Here is a 25,101-nt window from a genome sequence, read left to right as displayed (position 1 = left end):
AGGCAGATATGAAGTTTTCTGAGCAATGCAGACAGGCTGCCAGGGCAGGTCATGGGGTTTTGTCAATGATATATAGGAATTTTGCTAGCAGAGAAAAGGAAGTGATTATCCCTCTCTATAAGGCAATGGTCAGGCCACGCCTCGAGTACTGCGTACAGGTCTGGAGGCCTCATTTTAGGAAGGATGTAGATTTACTTGAGCGTGTACAGAGAAGGGCAACAAGATTGGTAAGGGGAATGAAGGGATCCTCTTATCAAGAGAGGCTTAAGTTCTGCAAATTGCAGTGGCCTGAGACTAGGCACCTGCGCGGTGATCTGATTGAGGTGTATAAGCCTTGAATGGGTTCAGCACGCTGAATTCTGATGGGATCCTTCCACTTGTTCAGATTACGAACCTAAGGGGGCATAAATTCAAATTAAGAAAGGACAGATGTAGAATAGATGTGCGGAAATTTGCCTTTAGCCAGCGGGTGGTTAATTGCTGGAACAAACTTCCATCTGTCGTTGTGGAATAGGTTGAATAAATTTAAGGAGGAACTGGACAGGCATTTGGAGGAAATGGTGTGATTTTTTTTTTTTTTTTTTTTTGGCTGATGCTGCATAAGCTCATACATTTGCTTTCTTGCATCACATGCCACTACTACTACTACTACAATAAATAAAATACTTACGTATTTTATAACGATTAAAATACGGATTAAAAAATAATATTATAATTTTTATAATATTTTTTATTATTATATATTTTATTATAATATAATAAATAATAAAAAATACGTAAGTATTTTTTACGAATAAAATACTTACGTATTTTATTATGACTATTGCATAATAAAATATTGCTAATGCTTTTGCTTCTATCGTAAGCAAACTTGTTTTTTGTTTGATTTTCTATCCAAACAGATGACAGCCGTTCCATCTCTTCCAATTCTTTGTGTCTTAATCTAATGGATTTTAATTAGACTTTGAGCTGTTCCTGCTATGAAAGTTGTTTTTATTTTCTCTGCATTCTTTGTAATTCTCGGCGTTGCCTCATTTAGGTCCGTAGCACATGCAATATCACATGGTCTTTCATTTCGCTCAAAGCGTTTCACAATTTCATATTTTTTCCCTTTTGACAGAGGCGGACTGGCCATAAGCCTTACCGGGGAAATCCCGGCGAGCCGGTGGCCAGTGTGATTTTGGCCATAAACCATAGTATGAGGCCACTATATATTTTCCCAGGTAAGAAATTTTGACTCAGTCCACCTCTGTTTATTGATATTGCTTTTCTTTTTCTCTCTGAATCTGCAGTTTCTTCACCAGGATGCTTCCTTTTCACACCTTTTAAGTATTTTATTCATTTTTAGGGAATAAAGCACAATTACAAAACAAGGAGGCAAGCTTGATACACATAAACAAAGATGCGCGCGTGTAGCAACTTAATAAACAACACCGTAAAGGCAGAGATACACTATTAACACCTCACATTTTACTAAAGCACATTTCTAGGGGTTACTACCATAAAACAATAAAAACAATTTCCAGTTGCATTTCTGCTAGTGAAATCTGTTATAAATTGGTTGTAAAGTCGATCTAATTGCATTTGCGATTATACCGATAGCTGGAATTGTGTTGGCTTTTACGTTATTATGGTGAAATGTGTTTCCCCTTCAATATAAAAAAACATAAATACATTTTCAGAATCTTCTCTTCATTCCTATTGTGTTGCATTCAGTTGGGGTGATTTCGCGTTCGACTGCCATTTCTTGTAAACACAAAGGCGAATCATGCATAAGCGAATTCGGTTCGTGTTATATAAGATATCGTTTCCCCAATTTATAAATCGTGTATGATCGAATTCGTTTAGTGTAAACACGTGTTATACGAGGACTGACTGTATGATATATAAATTATTTTTTGCATCACGTTCCTTGGTCTCTTCATAATAGTAACCTATCATATTGATTAGAAAAGACTGCCCCTAATAGATTCATTCTGCTATTGCAGCATAACTACACCTATCTCTAGATGTGAGATGTGTCGTTTGTAAATCGAGGATACAGTTGCAGATCTGTAGTCCATAGGGACCTCCCCTAAATCCAAGGATGCTCTCTTAATTATGGCTAAGAGTTTGCATATCTCCTTTGCTGCCTCCCTTAATATAATTGGATAGATACCATCCACCCCCAAGGCCTCTGTAGCCAAGTGGTCAGGAGCAGGCATGTAGTAGCACACACTCTTTGAGTAAACTGGTGTTAAAGCCCCTGACTGATGAATACAGTCAATCTGCCAACCTGCAGTGGACCAGTGTGGCAGATTACGGTCCATTTTCCTTAATGGTTACAGTTTACCTTTTTTTTTTTTTTTTTTTACCATCCATCCCAGGTATATATATATATTTTTTTTTTGTCATGTTCAGCTTCAAAACTTTTCTTCCACTTTGTTTTCAGTTATCATAAAGTCATTTAGCTACCCATCAGAGCTTGATAAATTTCTGGTGGCATCCTTTCCACTAAAGAATTCCTTGTGTGAGAATGTAGATGCAAAATGCCTATTTAATTTGTCTGCAACCTGAGCAGGGCCATCAACAGTTAATCGATGATATCATGTGACTCAATGTGATTCAATCCCTTTCTTATACTGTTAATATAAGCATAGAAGTCTGTTCTGCTTTTCTTTGCTTTCTTTGCCAAAGACATCTCATAATTTGTCTTAGCTTGGCTAATCTCCTTTGTGTCTTGATTACAGACTAACCTGTATATACCATAGGCTTCTGTATCACCTGATAATTTATATGCATCCCATACACTTTTCTTCTCTACCACATGTCTCAGTAGTTCATCTGACATCCATTTAGGTCTAAGCTTTGAACAGTATGTTTTTGTTGATATAAAAAAACTAGTAGCTTCTATGATTACTTCCCTGAATGCTTCCCATTTAGAATTTGCTATGGATAACATCATCAGTTGGTCCCACTGCATAAAATTTAAAAAATGTGTGGGACCACTGTAGTCACCCTTTCAAAAGCAAAAGCCTCTCCCTTTAAAGTTAACCCCGGGGGCTCACATCTGGTGTGTATGGGCTTGGCACACCCAGGGTCCTGAGCTGGATATCATCACTTTTATCTTTCTTGGTTTCTTGGTGATTCCCTTCTGCTCTCTCTCTCAGGGTAACACAGGAATTTTTTTTTTTTTTTTCAGCTGGTGCAGCATAAGCCTCAGGCTTCGTTGCACTGTATGGCTACTAATAATAATTAAATTCCACGTTAGTACACTGTGATCACTGTCACCCAGTGGGTCTTTTACCTCTAGGTTCGTAATCCATGGAGAATCACTGCTGATAACCAGATCAAGAGTATTGCTTCCTCTTGTTGCCTTTCCAACATGCTTCTGTAGAAAACTCATTCAAAAAATCAGCAAGTCTTTCTAGTGTGTGAGTGACCAACCCATAATTCCATTCGACATCTGGAAAGTTAAAATCTTGCATTATAAGTCATCCTTCTCATTTACTAGCCCACTTTCTGCCTCTGTATAGCTGTACGGTATATGCATCAATTGTAGTCATTAGGCCCATAACACAATCCTACATCCTTTTGACTGGAGAAGCACCAACATCTCTCTGATCTATAGAGTTAGAACTAAGGAGGAGATGGGCAACTATATGCCAATAGTTCTGTTGTCTGTGTTTATGTCTGGCTGAAAAAAATATGTAATCTATGCTCAATGACATACCGTGGTAGCACTCTGAGAGACAGTTTGATTTTGTCTCTAGCAGACTGGTTAAGTGAACAAAAGAGGGAACATATTTGATAGCTCTGAAGTTTCCTGTGCTCTTCAAACTGGGAAATGTTGTCAGAACTGCAATAGATGTAGTATGATAAATAGCTAAAGCCTTTATATATACAGAAGCCTATGGTAGATATAAATTAGTTTGTAATCAAGCCACAAAGCAGGTTAGGCAAGCTAAGGCAGATTTTGAGAAGTCCCTAGCAAATAAAAACAGCAAAGATGTCTATGCTTATATTAACAATAGAAGGAAAGGGTTGAATCACATTGGGCCACTTGATGTCTATGTGTTAACTGTTGATGACCATGCATAGGTTGCAGACAAATTGAATAGATATTTTTCATATAGATTTACACATCAGGAATTCTTTAGGAAAGGGAATGCCAGAAGTTCATCAAACTCTAACAAGGAGATAAATGACTTTGTGATAACTGAATGGAAAGTGGAGAAGAAATTGTTGAAGATGGACATAAAAAAGCATCTGGCATGGATAGAATCTATTGAGTTATATTAAAGGAGGCAGCAAATTAGGTAAGCAAACTCTTAGCCATAATTATGAGAGCATCCTTGAATTCAGGGAAGGTCCCTGTGGACTGGAGATGTGCAAATGTATCTCCAATTCATAAAGGGGGCTCAAAAGGTGACATGAGTAATTACAGACCTATTAGCTTAATGTCTGTTCCTGGCAAAATAATGGAATCACTGATTAAAGAAGTAATGTAGGACCATCTTTTTTTTTTTTTATGAAAACCCCAAGCACGAAAGGTATCGAAACCTATAGTACTTAGTACCGTGCATGGGTTGAAGGAGAAGTATGGGGGGGGGGATGCCGGAAACTTTGCTCTAGAGACTAAACATGGGTTTCACCACTTCAAGCCTCCAATAAGCAAAGTGGTGGTATTTCACCGGTTGATGAAAGTCATCTACCACCTATAATACCTGGACAGGAATGCAATTATACTGCAATCACAGCATAGATATGTTAACGGGTGATCTTGTCTAATCACTCACGATGATACAGTGACCAAGGAACTGGATGCAAAAAATAATTTAGATATCATATACTCGGATATAGAGAAGGCACATAAAAAACTGCTGTACAAACTGGATAAAGGGACTGTTAAGTGGAAAAAGACAGAGAGTGGTTATCAATAGGCATTGCTCTATGTGGACTAATATTATTAGTTGAGTTCTTGCTGGGTCCATTTTGCTGTTTTTAATATTTATTTAAGGATATTGACAAAGGTATATCAGGCTTAATGTCCAAGTTTGCAGATGATACAAAGTTTTGCAGGTTGGTTAATGACAATAATCAGGGTGAGGTACTGCAACAAGATCTAGGAAAATTAAGTCGATGGGCTGAGAAATGGCATTTCAATTTTGACATTCAGAAATGCAAACTACTTCATATGGGTAGTAGTAACCACAGAGAAATGTATCAATTGTGGTATTACACTCAGGCTAGTGGAGAATGAAAAACACCTGGGGGTAATTGCACAGTCAAACATGAAATTCTCTTAGCAGTGCAGACATGCTGGCTACAGCTCATGGGGTTTTGTCAGTGATATACAGAAACGTTGCTAGCAAGGATAAGGAGGTGATTATCCTTCTGTATAAAGTCATGGTTAGGCCACATCTTGAGTACTGTATACAGATCTGGAGGCTTCACTTTAGGAATGATGTAGATCTGCTGGAATGAGCAGAGAAGGGCAATCAGACTGGTGAAGGGAACAAAAGGGTTTTCTTACCTAGAAAGGCTTGAGTTCTGCAAATTATTATTATTAGCTATATGGTGCAAGGAAGCCGAGGCTTATGCTGCACCAGCCAAAAAAAAAAAAAAAAAAAAAAATCTTAATTACCGAAAAAGAGAGAGAGAGAGTCAGAGAGTAGAAGGGAAACACCAAGAAAGAAAGGAATGATGATATCCAGCTCAAGACCCTGGGTGTGCCAAGCCCGTACTCACCAGATGTGATCCCCTGCAGCATCTTGAGACTATGCACCTGCAGGGAGATCTGATTGAGGTGTTTAAAACCTTGAATGGATTGAGTATGCTGAATGTTAAGGCATTCTTCCTCTTACTGAGACTAGACTCATGTGAGGGCAGAAATTCAAGATGCAGAAGGATGGTTTCAGGATAGATGTGCAGAAGTTTGCCTTCACTGCAGGTGGTTGATTGTTGGAACAGGCTGCCATCTGTTGTTGTGGAAGTGGATGTGTTGAATGAATTCAAGGAAGAACTAGGCAAATTCTTGGAGGGGATGGGTTGGTGATTTGTTGTTTTTTTTTTTTTTTTTTTTTTTTTTACCTTTTCTTGTATCATTTGCAATTACTGCTACTATTACTCTTACAGAAATGTGATAAAGTTGCTTATTCTAAAATTTATTTTGTTTTCATATTTAACTTCAGTGGTATACTTATTTATTTAAATTATTTTGCTTAGAGTTTCTGAAAAAAAAAAAAAATTAATATAGTGTTATATATATTTTAATTTTTCTGTTCAACTAAATACATTAATTAAATTTTTTTTTATCTCAAACATGTTATAGTATATTGCTTAATTTTTATGTACATAACCTAGTATTGAATATTTTACTGTTTAAAATTTAAGTATTTAATGAATAGCAATTATGTAGTATGTCTGTTTATTTTTTAATGTAGCCTGTAGACAAAAATGGTGGGAAACAAGAAATCCAAGGTGAAATAACTCTAGACACAACTAATAAGCATCGTTCACATTTATTTGATCTTAACTGTAAAATATGTACTGGAAAGGTAGCGCCCCCAGTCGATGAGCCTCCTTCGCGGAAGCCTCGTGTTGCCCATTCAATATATGTTAACCAAGTTTCTGTTAAACAGCAAGAGCAAGAATATAAATCACCAACAGCAGTAACACAACTTGAGTCACCTTCATTACATGTAGCTGTAACTGATGATTCTGCAGATCAAGAACCTTCTTCAACTGTTTCTTTCAAGTATGTTAATTTTCTAAATATTTCTTTACTATATATTCTTAAACAGGCAATTTTTTAATAAATTGGTAATGAATTTTCCTGTAGCTAACCAGTAGCAATTTTGGTAAGTGTATTGTAGATAGAATGAAAAAAATTAGCTACAGCAGGCTGTTATGTCAGGAGGTCTGCCAGATTCTCTTGTGCAAGATTAAACAACGATTTAAGTTTTGTAACTAAACTCTATAATAAAATATCCCCATCCCCACATAATATGGTGGTTGGCATATTTTATTATAGAGTTTAGTTACAATGCACCTCACTGTTCATGGAGGTTATGCTGATCAGAAAACAGACATTGAACTCACTTGCAAAGTATTTGTGTAATAGCTATATTTTATATGTAGTGACTGATTATTGATTCTGCCAGGTGTATGTTAGAGTCAAAATCTAAAGATTATCTAATTGTAGAAACGGACACACTGAAAATCAGCAACAATAGCATGCCATGCTTGCTTGTTGGCAGGATATCATGTGCAAAATTTGTCAGTGATCCCCGGTACAGGTTCACACATATACATAGTGATGGCCACAAATTGCATCACTCTCTTAAAGTTTAATATTTCTTTAATAGCTCCCTCTATAGTTAAAATTATGTCATCTCAAGATGCTATTACATCATCCTGTAAAAAGTGTGATATTGCATCATCTGGTTTATAAAAGCATCTACCTGCTACTATCTGTCTTAACTGCCTATTCAGGAATGGCGTGGCATACACTCATTTAACCCCAAAGAATAAATCATACTTGTTGCTCTTGATAGGGAGGCTTTTCTAGTTGGCATACAGCTGAAAGAGTCGGCTGTAACCAATCTACTGTGTCAAGATTACTTAAATAAAAACATGTCTGGAGGTGCCAAAAGAAATTCTGGAACTGGACTGAAATGGAAAAGCAGTGACGCATTGGAGACAGTTTATGCATCTGTGCCTTCATGATCGTGCAAGTTCCACAGGTCTGAAATCAATGTGGAAGAAACATAATGGGGTAGAGGCAGGCATTAGCATTAGTTGAGGCATACGATGCAAGAAAGCAAGCTTATGCAGCATCAGCCAAAAAACACTCCCATTTCCCCATTCATTCAATCCAAATGTCTGTCTAGCTCAGCCATAAATTTATTTAAGCTGTCAACTTCCACAACAAGTTGCAGTCTGTTCCAGCAATCAATTACCCGCTGGCTAAAGGCAAATTTCCGCACATCTATTCTACAACTGTCTTTCCCCAGTTTGAATCCATGCCCCCCTCAGGTTCGTAATCTGAGCAAGAGGAAGAATCCCATCAGCATTGAGCTTGCTCAATCTGTTCAAGGCCTTATACACCTCAATCAGATCACCTTGCAAGTGCTTAGGCTCCAGGTTCTGCAATTTGCAGAACTTAAGCCTTTCTTGGTAAAAGCACCCCTTTGTTCTCCTCAACAATCTTGTTGCCCTTCTTTGTACTGGTTCTAGCAACTCTACATCAGTATAATAAAGATACTGTACAGGGAAATAGAGTGGGCCAGTAAATCAGAGAGTCTTATAATGGGAGATTTTAATTTCCCAGATATTGACTAGAATTTGGGGGCTGGTCACTCACACACTAGCAAGGCTTTTGTGGATTTATTGGATGATTGTTTTCTACATCAGCATGTTCAGGAGGCAACTAGAGGGAGGAATACTCTTGATTTGATTATCAGCAGTGATTCTTCATGCATTAAGAATCTGCAGATAAATGAACCACTAGGTGGCAGTGATCACAGTGTGCTGAAGTGGGATTTACTCAAAGAGGTAACTACCATTAGGGGTAGGGTTATTGCTTTTGTAAAGGCGACTACGATGGACTGAGACAGTATTTAAATTCTTTACAGTGGGACCAACTGATGATGTTACCAACAGCGAATGCAAAATGGGAAGCATTCAAAGAACTTATCTTGGAAGCTACTAGGCTTTACATACCAACTAAGAAATATTGTTCAAGGTTTAGGCCTAAATGGATTTCAGATGTACTGATGAGGCATATGGCAGAGAAGAAAAATGCATGGGATACATACAAATTAACACATGACAGAAGCCTATGATAGATACAAGTTGATCTGTAACCAAGTTACAAAGGAGGTTAGGCAGGCGAAGGCAGATTACAAGAAATCTTTGGCAAGGGATGCAAAGAAAAACAGCAAAGAGTTCTTTACTTGTGTAAACTCTTGAAGGAAGGGGATGAATCATATTGGTCCACTTGATATCGATGGGTCAACTGTTGATGATCCTGCTCAGGTAGCTAACAAACTAAATGAATATTTTGCATCGACACTCACACATGAGGAGTTATTTAGCGAGGGGAAAGCCAGAGGTGTATTCAACTCTAGCAGTAAGCTAAAGAATCTTGTAATAACTGAGAGTAAAGTGGAGGAGAAATTGTTGAAGATAAACACAAGAAAGGCACCTGGGGTGGATGGGATCTATCCAGTTATATTAAAGGAGGCAGCAAAGGAAGTAAGCAAACCCTTAGCCATAATTATGAGAGCTTCCTTGGACACAGGGGAGGTACCCACAGACTGGAGATGTGCAAATGTCACTCCAATTCACAAAGGAGGATCAAAGGCTGACACAAGTAATTATAGACCTGTGAGTTTAACTTCTGTTCCAGGAAAATTAATGGAGGCACTAGTTAAAGAAGCACTGCAGGATCATTTAGACAAGACTTCAGCTGTAGCTCGGACACAGCATGGTTTTGTTAAGGGGAAGTCTTGCCTGACCAATTTGATTGGATACTATGATGCAGTCACAAAGGAACTGGATGCAGGGAATAACTTTGATATTATATACTTGGATCTTAGAAAGGCTTTTGATACTGTTGCACATGGAAGACTGCTGCACAAATTGGAGCAGTGTGGCATTGGAGGCAAATTGCTGCTGTGGATAAAGGGGTGGCTGAGGGGGAGAAGACAGAGAGTGGTAATCAGTGGACACTGCTCGTCGTGGACTAATGTTATTAGTGGAGTCCCTCAGGGCTCAGTGTTGGGTCCATTATTGTTTTCTGTATTCATAAATAATATTGATGAGGGTATATCAAGCTTAATGTCGAAGTTTGCAGACGATACAAAGGTAGGCAGGGTTGTCAAGGACACTACTGACAGTATGCTGCTGCAACAGGATCTGGAAAGGTTGAGCAGATGGGCTGAGAGGTGGCAAATTAAGTTTAACATTGATAAATGTAAAGTACTACACATGGGAAACAGCAACCCCAGAGCAACGTATCAACTCTGTGGTACTACACTGACAGTGGTAGAGAATGAAAGGGACCTGGGGGTGGTTGTGCAGGCAGATATGAAGTTCTCTGAGCAGTGCAGACGGGCTGCAAGAGTAGCTCATGGTGGTGTATTGTCAATGATATATATAGGAATTTTTCTAGCAGGGATAAGGAGGTGATTATTCCCTTGTATAAGACAATGGTCAGGCCACTCCTAGAGTACTGTATACAGGTCTGAAGGCCTCATTTCAAGAAGGATGTAGAGCTGCTGGAACGAGTACAGAGAAGGGCAACAAGATTAGTGAATGGAACAAAGGGGTGCTCTTACAAAGAAAGGCTTAAGTTTTGCAAATTACAGTGTCTGGAGACCAGGCACCAGCGAGGTGATCTGATAGAGGTGTATAAAGCCTTGAATGGTTTGAGCATGCTCAATGCTGATGGGATTCTTCCTCTCGCTCAGAATAATCACCTGAGAGGGCATAAATTCAAATTGAGGAAAGACAGATGTAGGATAGACGTGCGGAAATTTGCCTTTAGCCAGCGGGTGGTTGGTTGGTGGAACAGACTTCCATCCCTTGTCGTGGAAGTTGATAGCCTAAATAAGTTTAAGGCTCAGCTGGACAGGTATTTTTAACGATCAGAGGGATGAAGTGGAAGTGTTTTTTTTTTTTTTTGCTGATGCTGTATAAGCTTGCTTTCTTGCATCAAATGCCTCTACTAATGTTAATGCTAATGCTAATTCCTAAAATGAGGCCTCTAGACCTGTACACAGTACTCAAGGTGTGGCCTGAGCATTGCCTTGTACAATGGGATAATCACTTCCTTGTCTCTGCTAGCAGAATTCCTATATATCATTGACAAGACTCCATGACCTGCTCTGGTAGCCAGTCTGCACTGCTCAGAGAATTTCGTATCTGACTGCACAGTTACCCCCAGGTTTTTTTCATTCTTCACTTTTTTGAGTGTAGTACCACACAGTTGTTACGTTACTCTTGAGTTAATGCTACCCATATTTTGCATTTGTCAATTTAAACTTCAGTTGCCACTTCTTAGCCCATTTGCCCAACTTATCTAGATCCAGTTGGAGTAGTATACTGTCTTTACTGTCGTTAACAACCTTGCCAACCTTTGTATCATTCCAAGTGTTGGAACTATCAAATGAATAATTGCGATGAGTGGTCTGAAAGCAGATTGACCTTGTAAGAAGCTCTCGTGGACTTTGTTCATGAGATAAACCTGCTAACTTGTGCTAAAATCATGCTAATTGGACAATTGAACAATGGGAATCTCTCATATTCTCTGATAAATCCAAATTAAACCATCTACATATTGAATGGTAAATGCTACATTCAGCATAGATCTAATGAAGCTTATCATTGTAATCAATCAACAGTAAAGTTTCAGTTGGTCCAGATGGTTTGGAGATGCATAATGAGCATAGGAGTGGGATCCATTTTGTAAATGGTGACTGCTACTCAAAAATTTAAAGGAGATTCTTCTGCTCAGCAGCAGAGACCTCTTTCAGGGAACAGAAAGTTGTGTTTTTTCCAACGTGACTCTGTGCCTTTGCACACTGCATATAAGGTTAGTACATTACATAATCATTTAAAAATCATTTAATTTTTTAAAACATTACATAATCATTTAAATCATGGGAACTGAACTTGGCCTGTTATAATGTAACATCACTCATTGGTGAAGACAGGATATTAGAGCTGGAAAAGGGATTAGAAAATGTGAATTGGAATATCTTCGGTTTGGCTGAAAGAAGAAGAAGAAATGAATCACTTATAAGTTTATCAAGTGGAAATCTGCTGTACGCCAATGGAAACAGTGAAAGGAGTGAAGGTGGAGTTGGGTTTCTGGTCCATAAAGATTTTAAAAACAACATTTTGGAATTCAAAAGTACATCACCAAGGGTGTTAAGACTAATACTCAAGATTTCTAAGAGGTACAAGGCTAAATATTATAATGATTTATGCACCAACATCGAGCCATGATGATGAAGAGGTTGAAGAAATGTACACTGAAATTGAGAATCTTCTGGATGAGCAGAAAACCCACTACACTATTATTATGGGGACTTCAATGCTAAGGTTGGAAAAAGGCAAAACAGTGCAGAAAGAGGAACTATAGGAAATTTTGGAATTGGTGAAAGAAATAAAAGAGGTGAAAGACTTGTGGAATTTGCAGAATCTCAAGGACTGTCAGTAATGAACACTTTTTTCAAGAAAAGGGTGAACAGAAAGTGGACATGGAATAGTCCAAATGGATTAACAACTAATGAAATTGACTTCATCCTCACTAACAGAAGATATATTGTGAATGATGTTACCATCCTGAATAAGGTAAATGTTGGAAGTGATCACAGAATGGTAAGATGTACACTTGATATAGATGTAGGAAAGGAAAGGAAAGGAAAAAAATGACTCGAGTAAATAATACAAAGGTCTTTGAGATAACAGAAGAGGAGAAAAAGCAATATGTACTGGAACTTAAGAACAAGTTTGAGCTTCTGCAGACTGCTCAGGACCAAGATATCAATGAAAAATATTACAACTTTCTGAAAGTGATAAAGCCCAAGAAACCTATAGGGAAAAAGAAATCCAAAGAAGAAAAAATTAGTCAAGAAACACTTGTCATGATGAACCGAAGACAACAAATGAAGAGCAAGAAAAACACTGACAGGGAGAAAATTGAGTATACTGAGTTATGCAAAGCCATTAGAAAGAGACTCAGAGAGGACATAAGAAGATTTAACAGAAGAAAAGTAAAACAAGCATTAAGGGAAAACGAAGGATTTAAATCAGCAGCCACAAGCAGTAATACAGAAAGACAAATGATACTGAAACTGAAGAATAGCGATGGTGTACTTATAAACAGCAGAGAAGGCATAATTCAAATAGCAAAAGACTACTATAGAGAATTATACAAGGAACAAGGGAATAATGCGCAGTGGGGAAGATGGATTGCAAAGTAGCAACACATACGACATACCCGATATTCTTCCTGATGAGGTAGAACATGCATTGAAGAAAATGAAGAATCAGAAAGCTCCGAGGGAAGATGAAGTTACTGTAGAGTTGTTAAAATTGGGAGGAAGAGACATAACACAAAAACTGGAAAGGCTCTTCACAAAGTGCATTAGAAAAGGTGTGACGCCTAAGCAGTGGAATAATGCAATCATAGTTTTGCTGCTTAAGAAAGGAGATAAATCAGAAATTGGAAATTATAGACCAATTAGCTTGTTATCGCACATCTACAAGTTGTTCACAAGGGTCATTACTAACAGCTTAGAAAGAATACTTGATGAGAATCAACCAAAAGCGCAAGCTGGCTTTAGGACAGGATTCTCAACTATGGATCACCTTCACGTAATATCACAGCTAATGGAGAAAGCAAATGAATATAAAACACCATTATGATTGGCATTTGTGGATTATGAAAAGGCATTTGACTCCATACAGCATAAGGCAATGTTTCGGGCACTGGAAAGACAAGGCATAGATACTCCATATATTATGATTTTGAAGAAAATATATGAGAGTGCTACCTCCTTTATTAGACTAGACAAAGACAGTAGCAAAATTAAAATCGAGAAAGGAGTTTGACAAGGAGACACAATATCTCCGAAGCTGTTTACTGCTGCCCTTGAGGAAGCTTTCAGAAGATTAGACGTGGTCGCAGAAAGGAGTCAATGTGAACGGAGAGTATCTAAACCATTTACGATGGCTTACGATCGTGGCTTATGACATTTTGGTCATAAGCCACGATCCCAGAATTAGAAGAAAATCTTAATCAGTTATGCACAGTTAGTAAGGATTTTGGACTAAAGATGAATATGGCTAAAACAAAAGTAATGATGAACAAGTATGCCACAGAAAGGGAAATAATGATTGAAGGAGCAGTACTTGAAAAGGTGGAGTCGTATACTTATCTGGGACAAGTTATTAGCTGTAATAATGATAAATGGCTGGAAGTCAAGAGAAGAATAAATTTTGGATGGATAGCATTCAGGAAATATAGTCACATACTGAGAAGCAATATCCCAGTTTGTCTGAAACGTAAAAAAATGAACCAATGTATACTCCCCACCATGACTTATGGAAGTGAAACTTGGGCACCCACCAAAAGAATGGAAGAGAAGCTGAGAACTACACAGCGCAGAATGGAACAAATTGTATTGGGAATCAGACTGTTAGATAAGAAGAGAAACACATGGATTAGGCAGCAAACTCAAATAAAGGACATTCTTATCAAAACTAAAGAACTAAAATGGTCTTGGGCAGGACACATAGCTCGAAGACATGATGACAGATGGACTAAGAAAATAACAGAGTGGTACCCAAGAGGAGCTAGAAGAAAACCTGGAAGACAAAGGCTGAGATAGATAGATGAAATTCATGAGTTTGTGGGTAGTAAATGGATGGCCAGTGCTCAAAACAGAAGGAACTGGAAAGTTGCTGGAGAGGCCTTCATCCTGCAGTGGATTGAAAATGGCTGATCATGATGATGATGATAATCATTTAATGCATTTTATAGTATGCTGATTTTTAGTTGTTTCAACACTGGCTCTTTTATCAATTTCTTTTTACCTTTATGTGAAGAAGTTCATCCAAGACTGTGATATTTGATCCTTATCATGGCTACAAGTAGCCATGATAGCTAAGCTTATCATAGCTAGCTGAAAACTGCTGGTTGGGTATAGGACAGAAAATTTCTGCTAAAAAAAAAAAAACATCAAGCAAGTTAGCATTGCAAGAAACCATTATTTGTGTCTGGTACCATGAACTAAACAGTGATTATATCAGGAATCTGATGCACACTATGCCAGACAGGTGTCAGCAATAATTACAGCTAGTGGTGGGCCAATGAAATACTAATATCTGCTTTTTTAGAAGACATAATGGTGTCACAAATGTATTTGTTTGCTGCTGAGATATATATCCCCCCCCCCCACTTTTTTTCCATGTAATAACGATGTAATAACATTGTGTTAATTTAAAACACTGGTCACAATGAATATATTGGGCTGCAATATATTCATTGTGGGCTGCAATGGGCTGCAATATATTTTTATAGTTATTTGTAAATTAATGTGTCTAAATAGTTTTTTTTTTTTTTTAAATTTATTTTCATATAAATAAAATGCATAATCATTTTGCATCAGTGTATAACAAATTTGAGATTTTGGTTTGAACTGTAAAGGTGAAGAATTTGAGCTCTTAAACTTTTCTGTTGATAAGTTTTTTTTTGAAAAATTTTTCCATTTTTCTGACTTAATCCCTTCATGGATTATCCCGAGATATCTTGTTTTTAGTTTTAAAAGTTATTTGGAACTACACAAAATATCTCAGGATACAATAATACCCAAAGCAAGCAATAATACTTCCAAATTCACGATTGAAACGTAATTTCTCCGACATTTGTCTGCATAATTTTGCATTAGCCAGATAAATCCCAAGATTTCTCAGGATTTTCTTACGGCTGGCAGCAGACGACTGGCTTTCATTTTACTTATATTTACTTATTGTACAGCAATGTCAGAACAGTAGCGTGCGTTCCTATGCTGGCAGTAAGCAAAATAAAATTTGCTGTCCTAAATGCTGAATACTGAAAAGCATTAACCAATTAAAAACAATATCGAAAATATTTCAGTGCCCTCTTGAACTTCGCCCGTAAGTGACACTTAGTTCGACTGTCCACTTTGGGCAGTCGTGTATCCAAATGTAGTTAGTTCATGATTATCGCTTGTGGTGGGAGGATACTGCTTGTGCATTCCACTTGAATTTTTTAAATTTATTTATATAACGAGTAGTGAAGAGCGTTTTTCTGTTCCTTTCTTTTAGCTCAAGTGCAAATTTATTAAAAAAAAATCTGTATAATTTGCATACTTTTTTGGCATACATGAGATAACTCAGGATAGCCCAAATTTTCTACTAAAAATTTATAAAAAACACAAAAAACTATACAGTGAGTATTTGCATGATGCATACTTTTAATCTGTAAAATAAAAAAAGTTGATCCACTATGGCACATTTTCAGGAAAAAAATGTTCCAGGAAAGGGTTAATTAACATATTAGACTGTGTTTATTAAATAGTTTAATAGTCCTAGTCACATTTATTAGCCTATTTTTAAATTTTGCAAGAGATTTTCTTAAGTTATGACTTTATATTCGTACAGCTTTTGTATCGGTGATTTGGCAATATCATGTCACATAACATGATATTACGAAAGTGCATTACCCTTTAAAATTGTAATTATTGTCTGAATAATGAAGTATATGGCAATATTTCTTACAGATTGCATCAGATAAGTTGTTGTTGGTGTTGTTTTTGGTTTTTAGGAGCATTACCAACTAAGGCCATATTGCTCCAGGGATATGGTGGTCATTCCCTGACCTTTCCACATCCTCCATATTTGGTGGTCATGGACTCGAACCCCAGTCTCATCAAGAAGCGTGTGCTAAGCACTGCTGCTCCTGACCACCTGGATACGGAGGTGGCGCATCAGATAAGATTGACACGTGTAGGTGATAATGTAATATTCATCAGCTGTTACTTTCAGCTATATAAACACGCTCTGCAAGAGTTGCAATCATTCCTTGCTTGTGTCAGGATGGCGAGTTATATGCAGTTGACACGACAAAGAAAGAGTGCTATTGTTGCTCTGTGTGAGAAAGGATGTTCTTCCCGTCATATTGCTTATAGAGTGTCTTGTAATCAGTCGACAGTGAGTAGATTTCTTTCCAAACTCAAGAATACTGGTTCTGCGTAGGAAAAAAGGAACCGGACACAAACGACTCTCTACACCAAAACAGGACTGTGTTTTGAAGTGCTTATGCCTTAAAAACTGCAAAGCTTCTTCGTCTGAGCTGAAAAGAGAATGGGAAGAATATACAGGAGTGGTAGCAAGTGCAGTAACAGTCAGAAGACACCTCTTCAAAAATGGACTTATAGACCGTCACCCCTTCTCACACAAAAAATGAAAAATTAATTTGGTGTAAGGAGCATGTCAAATGGATCCCCAAGCAGTGGAAGTCAGTTATTTTCTCGGATGAGAAGAAATTTAACCTGCATGACTCTGATGGGAGACATACGATTCACCATAGACGCAGTGAATACCATCCAGACTGTATGGTGTTTACAGTGAAATTCCTTACCAGCCAAATGATATGGGGGCGCATTTTGTATCGCAGAGTAGGTCACCTGCAGTTTATAAAAGGTTCTGTAAATGCCAATGGATACCTAGCTATATTGGAAGGCAAATTGCTGCCAACCATTAGAGATCATTTCAACCTGCCAAGTAACTGCATCTTTCAGGATGACTCTGCTCTTTGTCACTGGGCAAAAAGTGTTTGTAGGCACGTCTGTTGTTACTTTAGCTTCATTTCTGCATTATAGGTGTGACAATAATGTCTTTACATTTGTTACAGGTGAAAAAATGATTAGAAGAATGGTTTATTACAACTGTTAGCTGGCCAGGAAACAGCCCGGAACAGAATCCTATAGAGAACTGTTGGCATCGTATGGAATCTGCAGTTTCCAGAAAGAAACCAAAGACCCTTTGTGAACTTCAGGAAGCCATAATTTGTGTTTGGAACCATGGACTATCAGTTGATTATCTTCGGGAATTGACCTTGTCGGTGCCTCGACGGTGTGCTGCTGTCATCAGAGCCAGAGGCGGTTCAACTAAATATTAGTTTGCACCTGGTGAACTTTTCATTTTGTTTTCCATTTAAAATCATAAACTGAAGCAAATTGAGGGCTTCTGATAACATTTCAGCCATAATTGTCGTGTTTACCAAAACTGTTGTATAAAGGTTGCAAATGCTCATTTTGGAATATTTTGAGAGACCCTCAAATATTAGTTAGTTTTGCCTTAAATATTAATAAATATCTTTTGTTTATATTTCTATTTGTGATGCTAGTGATTAATGTAACATACCATTGTGAAAAAGGATTAGAAATGTGAAATTCCTAGGTGATGCACTTTCTTTGAATACCAGTATATATATATATATATATATATATGTATGTGTGTGTGTGTGTGTGTGCGTGTGTGTATATATATATATATATATTATTTTATTATTTATTTTTTTTTGTTTTTAGCTAAGAAATTCTATTTATAGTAAGGCAATAACTAATTTAAAACTTTACAAACATAACAGTATAGTGCAATATATGTAATGTATACTTCATACCATAATACACATTTTTTCATTTAGGTATCTATTGGTTAATGTAGTATTCTAAAATTAAATTGAATTCAAATGGAAATCATGTGTAAGGCTAGAGCAGCAAGGCAACGGCCTCAAAATAGCAGAAATGCTGTGGCTTGAGGAGGACTGCAGGGTTCTCATACCACCTTGCAAAATGTGTTTGTAGATCAAACTGTAACAGACACCACCAAGGAGAATGTCTTTGTGTGTTTGGTGCTACGAAGATATGAGGAATTTAGTTGTGAACTTGGCATTCTGATGAAATCTTCACTTGAGACAGACTTGACCACGTTGTTTTGTTGTTATTTGGTTTTTAGGAGCATTAGCAACTAAGGCCATATTGCTCCGAGAATATGCGGTGGTCATTCCTTGACCTTTCCACATCCTCCGTATTTGGTGGTGACGGGCTCGAACCCCGGGCTAATCAAGAAGCATGTGCTACGCACCGCTGCTCCTTCCCACCTGGCTACGGAGGCACCGACCACGTTGTGATTTAACTATCATGCCTTAGCAACTCTTTATTTAAGGTCATAAGCTGTATTTTTTTTACTTGTAAAGTTTTGTAATTTCTAAAATTATAACAGTATAAAAAGGTGGCAAGCTCTCTAGATTTTACCAATTTGAGTTTCATAGCTCTTTTGCACGTGTAGTATGTTTTTTTCATACTGTATATAGAGTATATATGTATATAAATATTTCAATATTTCCAACTTTCATTGAAAATTATATGTATATAGAATTTTCAATGTATGGGCTCTTAGAAGTACATATTTAAACACACATGCACAAGAGAATAAAATAAACTTTAATTAACCGAGTAATAAAGAAAATAAGTAAGAAGGAAAAGAACACAAGATAGTAATGTGAACATCGTTAGCTGCAATTACCTACCACATGTTACTGAAACATAACTAAAATACATAAAATAAAGATATTTGTATTTGTACTAAATTTTTATTAATTGGCATTTCTTATAAAAAAAAATTTGGTAAAATCTAAATAAATTCTGTTAAACAATCAGAAAGTTATATACAGCTATCAGTTTTATGATCCATTATTTTAGCAGGTAAAGTTTAATTTTCATTTTCAGTGAGTTGAGCAATTTTTTGTAAAAAAAAAAAAAAAAAAAAAAAAAAAAAAACATTCTTGTATGGCGAAAAAATTGTATTTATTGAAACTACAATGAATGTGTAAAAATGAAGATTTTTTTTTTTTTTTTTTTTTTTTGAAAAAGAATTACTAAGAAATAATTTTTTTGTTGTGGATTGTTAATTTCCCTTTGCTTCTGATTTTTTCTTGTTATGGAACCATGATATATGAGCTTTCCAATCAGTTTGATGAATTGCTTTCATCATTTATTAGTAAAACAGTCTATGTTGTTAACATTAGTGTTCATTTTCTGCAGATCATTAAGGATTTGAACATCCTAGAGGACGAGGTCATGGTTTCCTTTAATGTAGTCTCCTTGTTTACATCTATTCCAGTACAGCTAGCAATTGCTTTTATTAGGCCACTGTTGGACAGGGATTCCACACTGAAGGACAAAACTTCTCTCTCTGTAAATGATATATGTGATTCCTCAAATATTTGTTTATCGGATTGTGCATGCATGTTTGGTGATTCCTTGTTCTGCCAGATTCAGGGTACAGCTATTGGTACTCCAATCAGTGCTCCCATAAGTAATATTACTATGGAGACCTTAGAGGAAGACATATTTTCGAATCTGCTAGTGCCAGTTATCATTCATATACCTTCGCCACTGGCGAAGGTATATGAATGATGTGTTCACAGTCATTCCATGTGAGTCAGAGGTACTGCTCCTCCAATATCTCAGTTTCTTGTTGCATTATATCTCTTTTACTATGGAGTTAGTAAAAGATCATGCTTTTGATTTCTAGATGTTTTAGTTTGGCATACAAGTTCCTGTTTGGTGACCTCAGTACATAGAATACCATTGTGCCAAGAACAGTTCATCAATTATAAGTCTGCACATACCTCATGGCATCTACATAGAACAGCATGAGCATGATTTAGTCAAGCATGCTCCCACTGTGATTCCCCATTATCTGATTATATCTGCACATCTTGCTAGGGTGTTGTGATGGTACCACATTGATTGCGTGCAGCTCCCTGGCAGGAATTTGCAGTTAAATCTATCATTTCCTTGCTGCAACATTCAGTTTCATTTTATCAGATCACGTATTGGGATTGTGGAGTGTGTTATATTGGTGAGTCATATCGGAGGCTTTGCGATCACATCTTGGAACATGAGGGAACTATTTGTCAGGCCAACACTCAATATATGCACACCAATGCTCCCCAGACCATTAATGCCCATCTGTTACTGAGCATTATTGGTGCGAGAAACATATTAATTGTAACCCATGTTCCAATGTTGACATTTTGGGCTGTGCACATTTGGTTGGAAACATTTCATATAGTTGTGGCTGGTTTCAACATTAATCACAATCATGGTACCTGCATATATCCTATTACGGAAGTGGTTATTTTACAGCATGATGAAAGATGGCGAGTGAATAACATGGCTAATGTTCTTCTCCCCTTCCCCCATTTTCCCACTGTTAGCAATTTGCACTCAATTGTGTAGCGCATGTTGCGCCTATGTCGATATAATGATGTATGTCCTACTACTTGTCTTCTAAGTTGATACAGGGGCACATGCTCCAAAAGCTGCTTAATGTATATTTTGTTTTTGTTCTTATCACTTTTAACATTTATCTGTGTATATTTTATTATTATTAATAATAAGTTTCCATACATTATATTTTATTTTTACTGTATTTTTAATAAATTTTTATTTTATATTTGTATGTTTTGTCGGTAGTGAAAAAATTAGTTTCAGTATGCTTCTTCCTGATGCACAAGGTCTTTCTGCTAATGTAGGTTAATGTAGGTTAAAATTTTGATTGTAAAGGTTTGGCAAATTAGCTTATCAATATGTCATTCAGTTATTATCATTATTACAAGCATCTAGCTACTTCTGATTTGGCAGAGAACCAGGTTAAACGATTGCCAAAAGAAAAGATAAAATAAAAAAAATAATAATAAATAAATCTTGAATTAAAATAAAGAACATACTGTTTCCAGGAGAAACCAAATACAAGTTGCTACCACTTACAATGCTGACAAAAAAAGAAAGTGAAAAATTGGCTCCAGATAGAAATTGGTGCTTAAGAGACAATATCAACTTCCAATGGAGAAAAATAAAGCTCTGTTTGTAAGCAGTAAATTAATTTAGAATTTCCCACAGTGGAGATAGACTAGCCTAATGTGCATTTTTATGAAGGTATTAAGTTCATATGTGATTCTTACGAAGATGATAACCTGTGAAGTAGTAATGCATATTATACTAAACTTTGAAAGGGAGAAAAAAGATCAGACAGGTTTAAGCTGTTCTCCATTGCAGCCAGAATGACGTTTATTCTTCATTCCAAACCTTTTTTTAAAATGGTGGGGGGAAAAGGATTGTGCTCGCATCCAGGATTGCATGCGAGCACATCCTGCCTCTGCTGTTCATGTAGTAATCATACTTCTTAACACTGGATATCCAAATAATGAATTATCATAATTATATATCAGGTTTTATACATTTGCATATGTGCATATGCAGATGCAATTATATCTGTTTTAATCATTAGTGTATGCATATAAATGTATATAGGATGAATATTACTAGCAACACTGTATATATTTTATTAATTTGTTCAGTTTCAGTTATTTAAAACTAAGGAATGTGATTTCAATAATTTAAAACATAATAATACACTCATTGGCTGAAAAAATTGGAAATATTTTGCAATTGGCATCAACAGATAATTAAATATACAGTATTTAAAGGTCAGTTTTCACATGGTATTATCAGACGTTCCTTGGTATCAGATAAATACTATACACTTTCCTGGGGCTTCTTAGGCAATATAATCACAGGGGAAATGAGTGATCTTTCCAATTTTCAGAAAGGTGTTGTTGTTGGAGCTTGTTTAGCAGGAGCCATAATTGAGAAAACAAGGAAATCACTGGTGTGTTGAAAGCAATCATCTCAAAAGTATAAATGAGTGGAAGATGAAAGGCGAATGCAGCTCTAAAAGGAAGAAATGCAGCAGAGAGTTGGTGTTCCAAGCACTACATTTAAAGTGAATTTTCTATTAGAATAGAAGGTCCAGTATACAGCAAATGATTGAAGAATTCAATTTAGGCAGAGAAAAACTGATTTACGACCATACTATGCAGTAGGAATTGAAGAATTTTGGATTTGATTCTTTTGTCCATAGAAAAAGCCACTTCTTTCTGTAAATTATTATTCCACAGCAGAATAATAGTGGAAAAAGATATTGTCTGACAAATTTCAATTTGCACTTTATTACAGCAATGGCAGGATGAAAATGTAGCATGAACCTCGTGAACCATACACACAGACACATTCACCACTCAAGTGGCTGGAGGTGGTATCATGATGTGGGGTATATTTTGTTGGTACAGACTAGATCCACTCATATTGTTAGATGGTCATGTTACCCCAATGAATATCTTGCTGTCATATTTGACCAACTTCATCATGCTTTGTTTTTACCCAGATTGCAGTGGATTCTTTCAAGATGACAACACAACTGTCCACTGTGCAAAAACTATGAATGATTCGAGAACCATTCCCAAGATTTCCAACATTTACCCTAGCTGCCTAATTATCCAGATCTAAATCCAACTGAGAATGCCTGGGATATGTTGGAAAGGGCAATTTGTCTTTGCAGTTCTCTACTGACCACAGTACTGCAGCTGACAAATATCTTTATGGAAGAATGGTCTAAACTAGCTAGATGCCTTCAGACATGTAGTGGGAGCCATGCTATGACATGAATGGGCTGTAATTCAGACAAAAGGTAGTGGCTCTACTATACTGGTGTGCAAAACTTAAGGACCAGTCAAGTTTTCAACTGTAGCTTCTCATAGGACCACTCCTATGAGAAGGGAAAAGCATACCAAAGGAACCTTGTGAGGTACAGAAATGATGAAGGAAACAAAATGATACAGAGGGACTTTATTCAAAAATGGCAACATAGCACTGGCTGCCATGGTACAGATGCATCACTGCCAAAGATGGAACAAAGGGAAGAGGTGGTCCCCAGGAGGAAATATGCCCACCACTAATGTCGATGCAGGCTTTGCACCGCCTATCCATACTTAGAACAATGTTGTTGATAAGTTCTTACGGTAACATCATCCATTCCTCTGTCAGCGGCATCTTCAGCTGGTGAACATTTTCTGGTGGGTGTGGATGTGCAGCTAGGCGTCTCCCCAGAGCGTCATATATGTGTTCAATGGGATTTAGATTGGTGGAATGGATTGGACGAACAATGTCCTCACTTTCCAAAAGCATATCAGCATCTGGAGTGTGATGGGTGTGGCGTTATCATCCATAAACACGAACTTGGGGCCAATGGCACCTCGGAACAGATATGCATGGGGAAGGATTACCTCAGTACAGTACCGCCTTCCGGTATCTGGAGTTGTGTACGTCCATCCAAGATAAGCCTCTCCAGACGAGAACACCTCGACCGCCATATCGATCCCTTTCAGTGATGATTGCGGGGTGATAGTGTGTGCCAACCTCTCGCCAGATTAGCTGACATCCAGAATCGCTGCTGAGACTGAATCTACTCTCATCAGTAAAGAGTACCTTACCCCATTGCGCTGCTGTCCAGTCCTTGTGTTCGATGCACCAGTGTAAACAGTCTCCAATGGGCAGGTGTTAAAGGAACACAGCGTACTGGCCGTTGGGCAAACAGGTCACCTTTGTGGAGTTGCCTGCCCACAGTAAACCACGATATTCTGCATCCTGTGCAGCTGGTTTGCAGTGGATCCCGCTGTCTGGTGTCAGTCCCTTTTTGGCCTGTAGAAGTATATAGTGGTCATCATTGGGCGTTGTTTTTCATGGACGACCACCACTGGTCCTTCAAACAGCTGTACTTGTTGTTCTGAAGGCCGACCATGCACGTGAGACGATGCTATGGACGATATCAAACTCTGCAGCCACACTTCGACCTTCCTTGAGCTTCACGGTTATTTGACCCCGGGTAAAGTCATCCAGATGTTGTCTTCTGGCTATTTCATTGTCTGTAGCACTGTATGAAACTAATCGAACATCTGGAACAATCGTGCTCACCATTCGGTAATTTGCACATAACTGCTGAACTGCTGCTTTTATCTATTTATATGAGTCCTCTCATCACGATTCAAATTTTTGCCTGTGCACAAACTTTCTACTGAACGGTCACAGTTATGCAAATTGCCACAGGCTGTTTCGTTTAATTTTGTGGTTGTAACCTTTAGAAATAGTGTTGGTCCTTAAGTTTTGCACATCAGTGTAGATATTGTATAAAGGTTTCTAATTTTTTTTTTCCCCCCCATGAGTGTATTAGTATGGGAAAAGAAAAAGAATTCAATTATTGTGGGAAAACATATCAGTGGTTTTTTACTTTAATTCTTGTGTCACCAGTGATGTTTGATGAGAGTATATTCTTTGAATGTGTGACTTAAAGTTCAGTTTTGCTATTAGAAAATCTTACGTATGCAGTTCGAGCTTTCATTCAAAAATGCCAGACGTATCTGCTACCAGACTTGTGGAATTGTAGATTGCTAATCATGGGAAAGATTTCACTACAGATATTCTCTTTTATGCTGTTTTCACAAAGAATGTTCCATGCAGGAAAAAATTCCAAATCGACCAGCATGTGAAAATTGCATTACACATTGTAGCCAAAAAAAGAAAAATCAAGGAAAAATTTCTAGATCTGTCACTTTCCAAGCTGTGTACTTTAAGAGAAGAGAAAAGTGATTTTTCAAAGGATCTCTTAAGCAGC

At 37.3% G+C, this 25,101-nt stretch overlaps 1 protein-coding gene across 5 annotated transcripts in view; it reads left to right on the top strand.

The window, feature by feature from the left end:
• pps (protein partner of snf) overlaps positions 1–25,101 on the top strand; it is a 656,065-nt gene that overhangs the window by 550,201 nt on the left and 80,763 nt on the right. For all 5 annotated transcript variants that reach the window (XM_090386465.1, XM_090386467.1, XM_090386466.1 and 2 more), the window contains one exon: positions 6,426–6,739. In XM_090386465.1, coding sequence (XP_090242591.1) covers positions 6,426–6,739 — 314 coding nt within the window. The remainder of the gene's footprint in view (positions 1–6,425; positions 6,740–25,101) is intronic.

Source organism: Mastigoproctus giganteus, chromosome 12, assembly GCF_048544385.1.
Source record: "Mastigoproctus giganteus isolate SK-2022 chromosome 12, ASM4854438v1, whole genome shotgun sequence".
Lineage (NCBI taxonomy): Eukaryota > Metazoa > Arthropoda > Arachnida > Uropygi > Thelyphonidae > Mastigoproctus > Mastigoproctus giganteus.
This window is presented reverse-complemented; position numbering and strand designations above follow the sequence as displayed.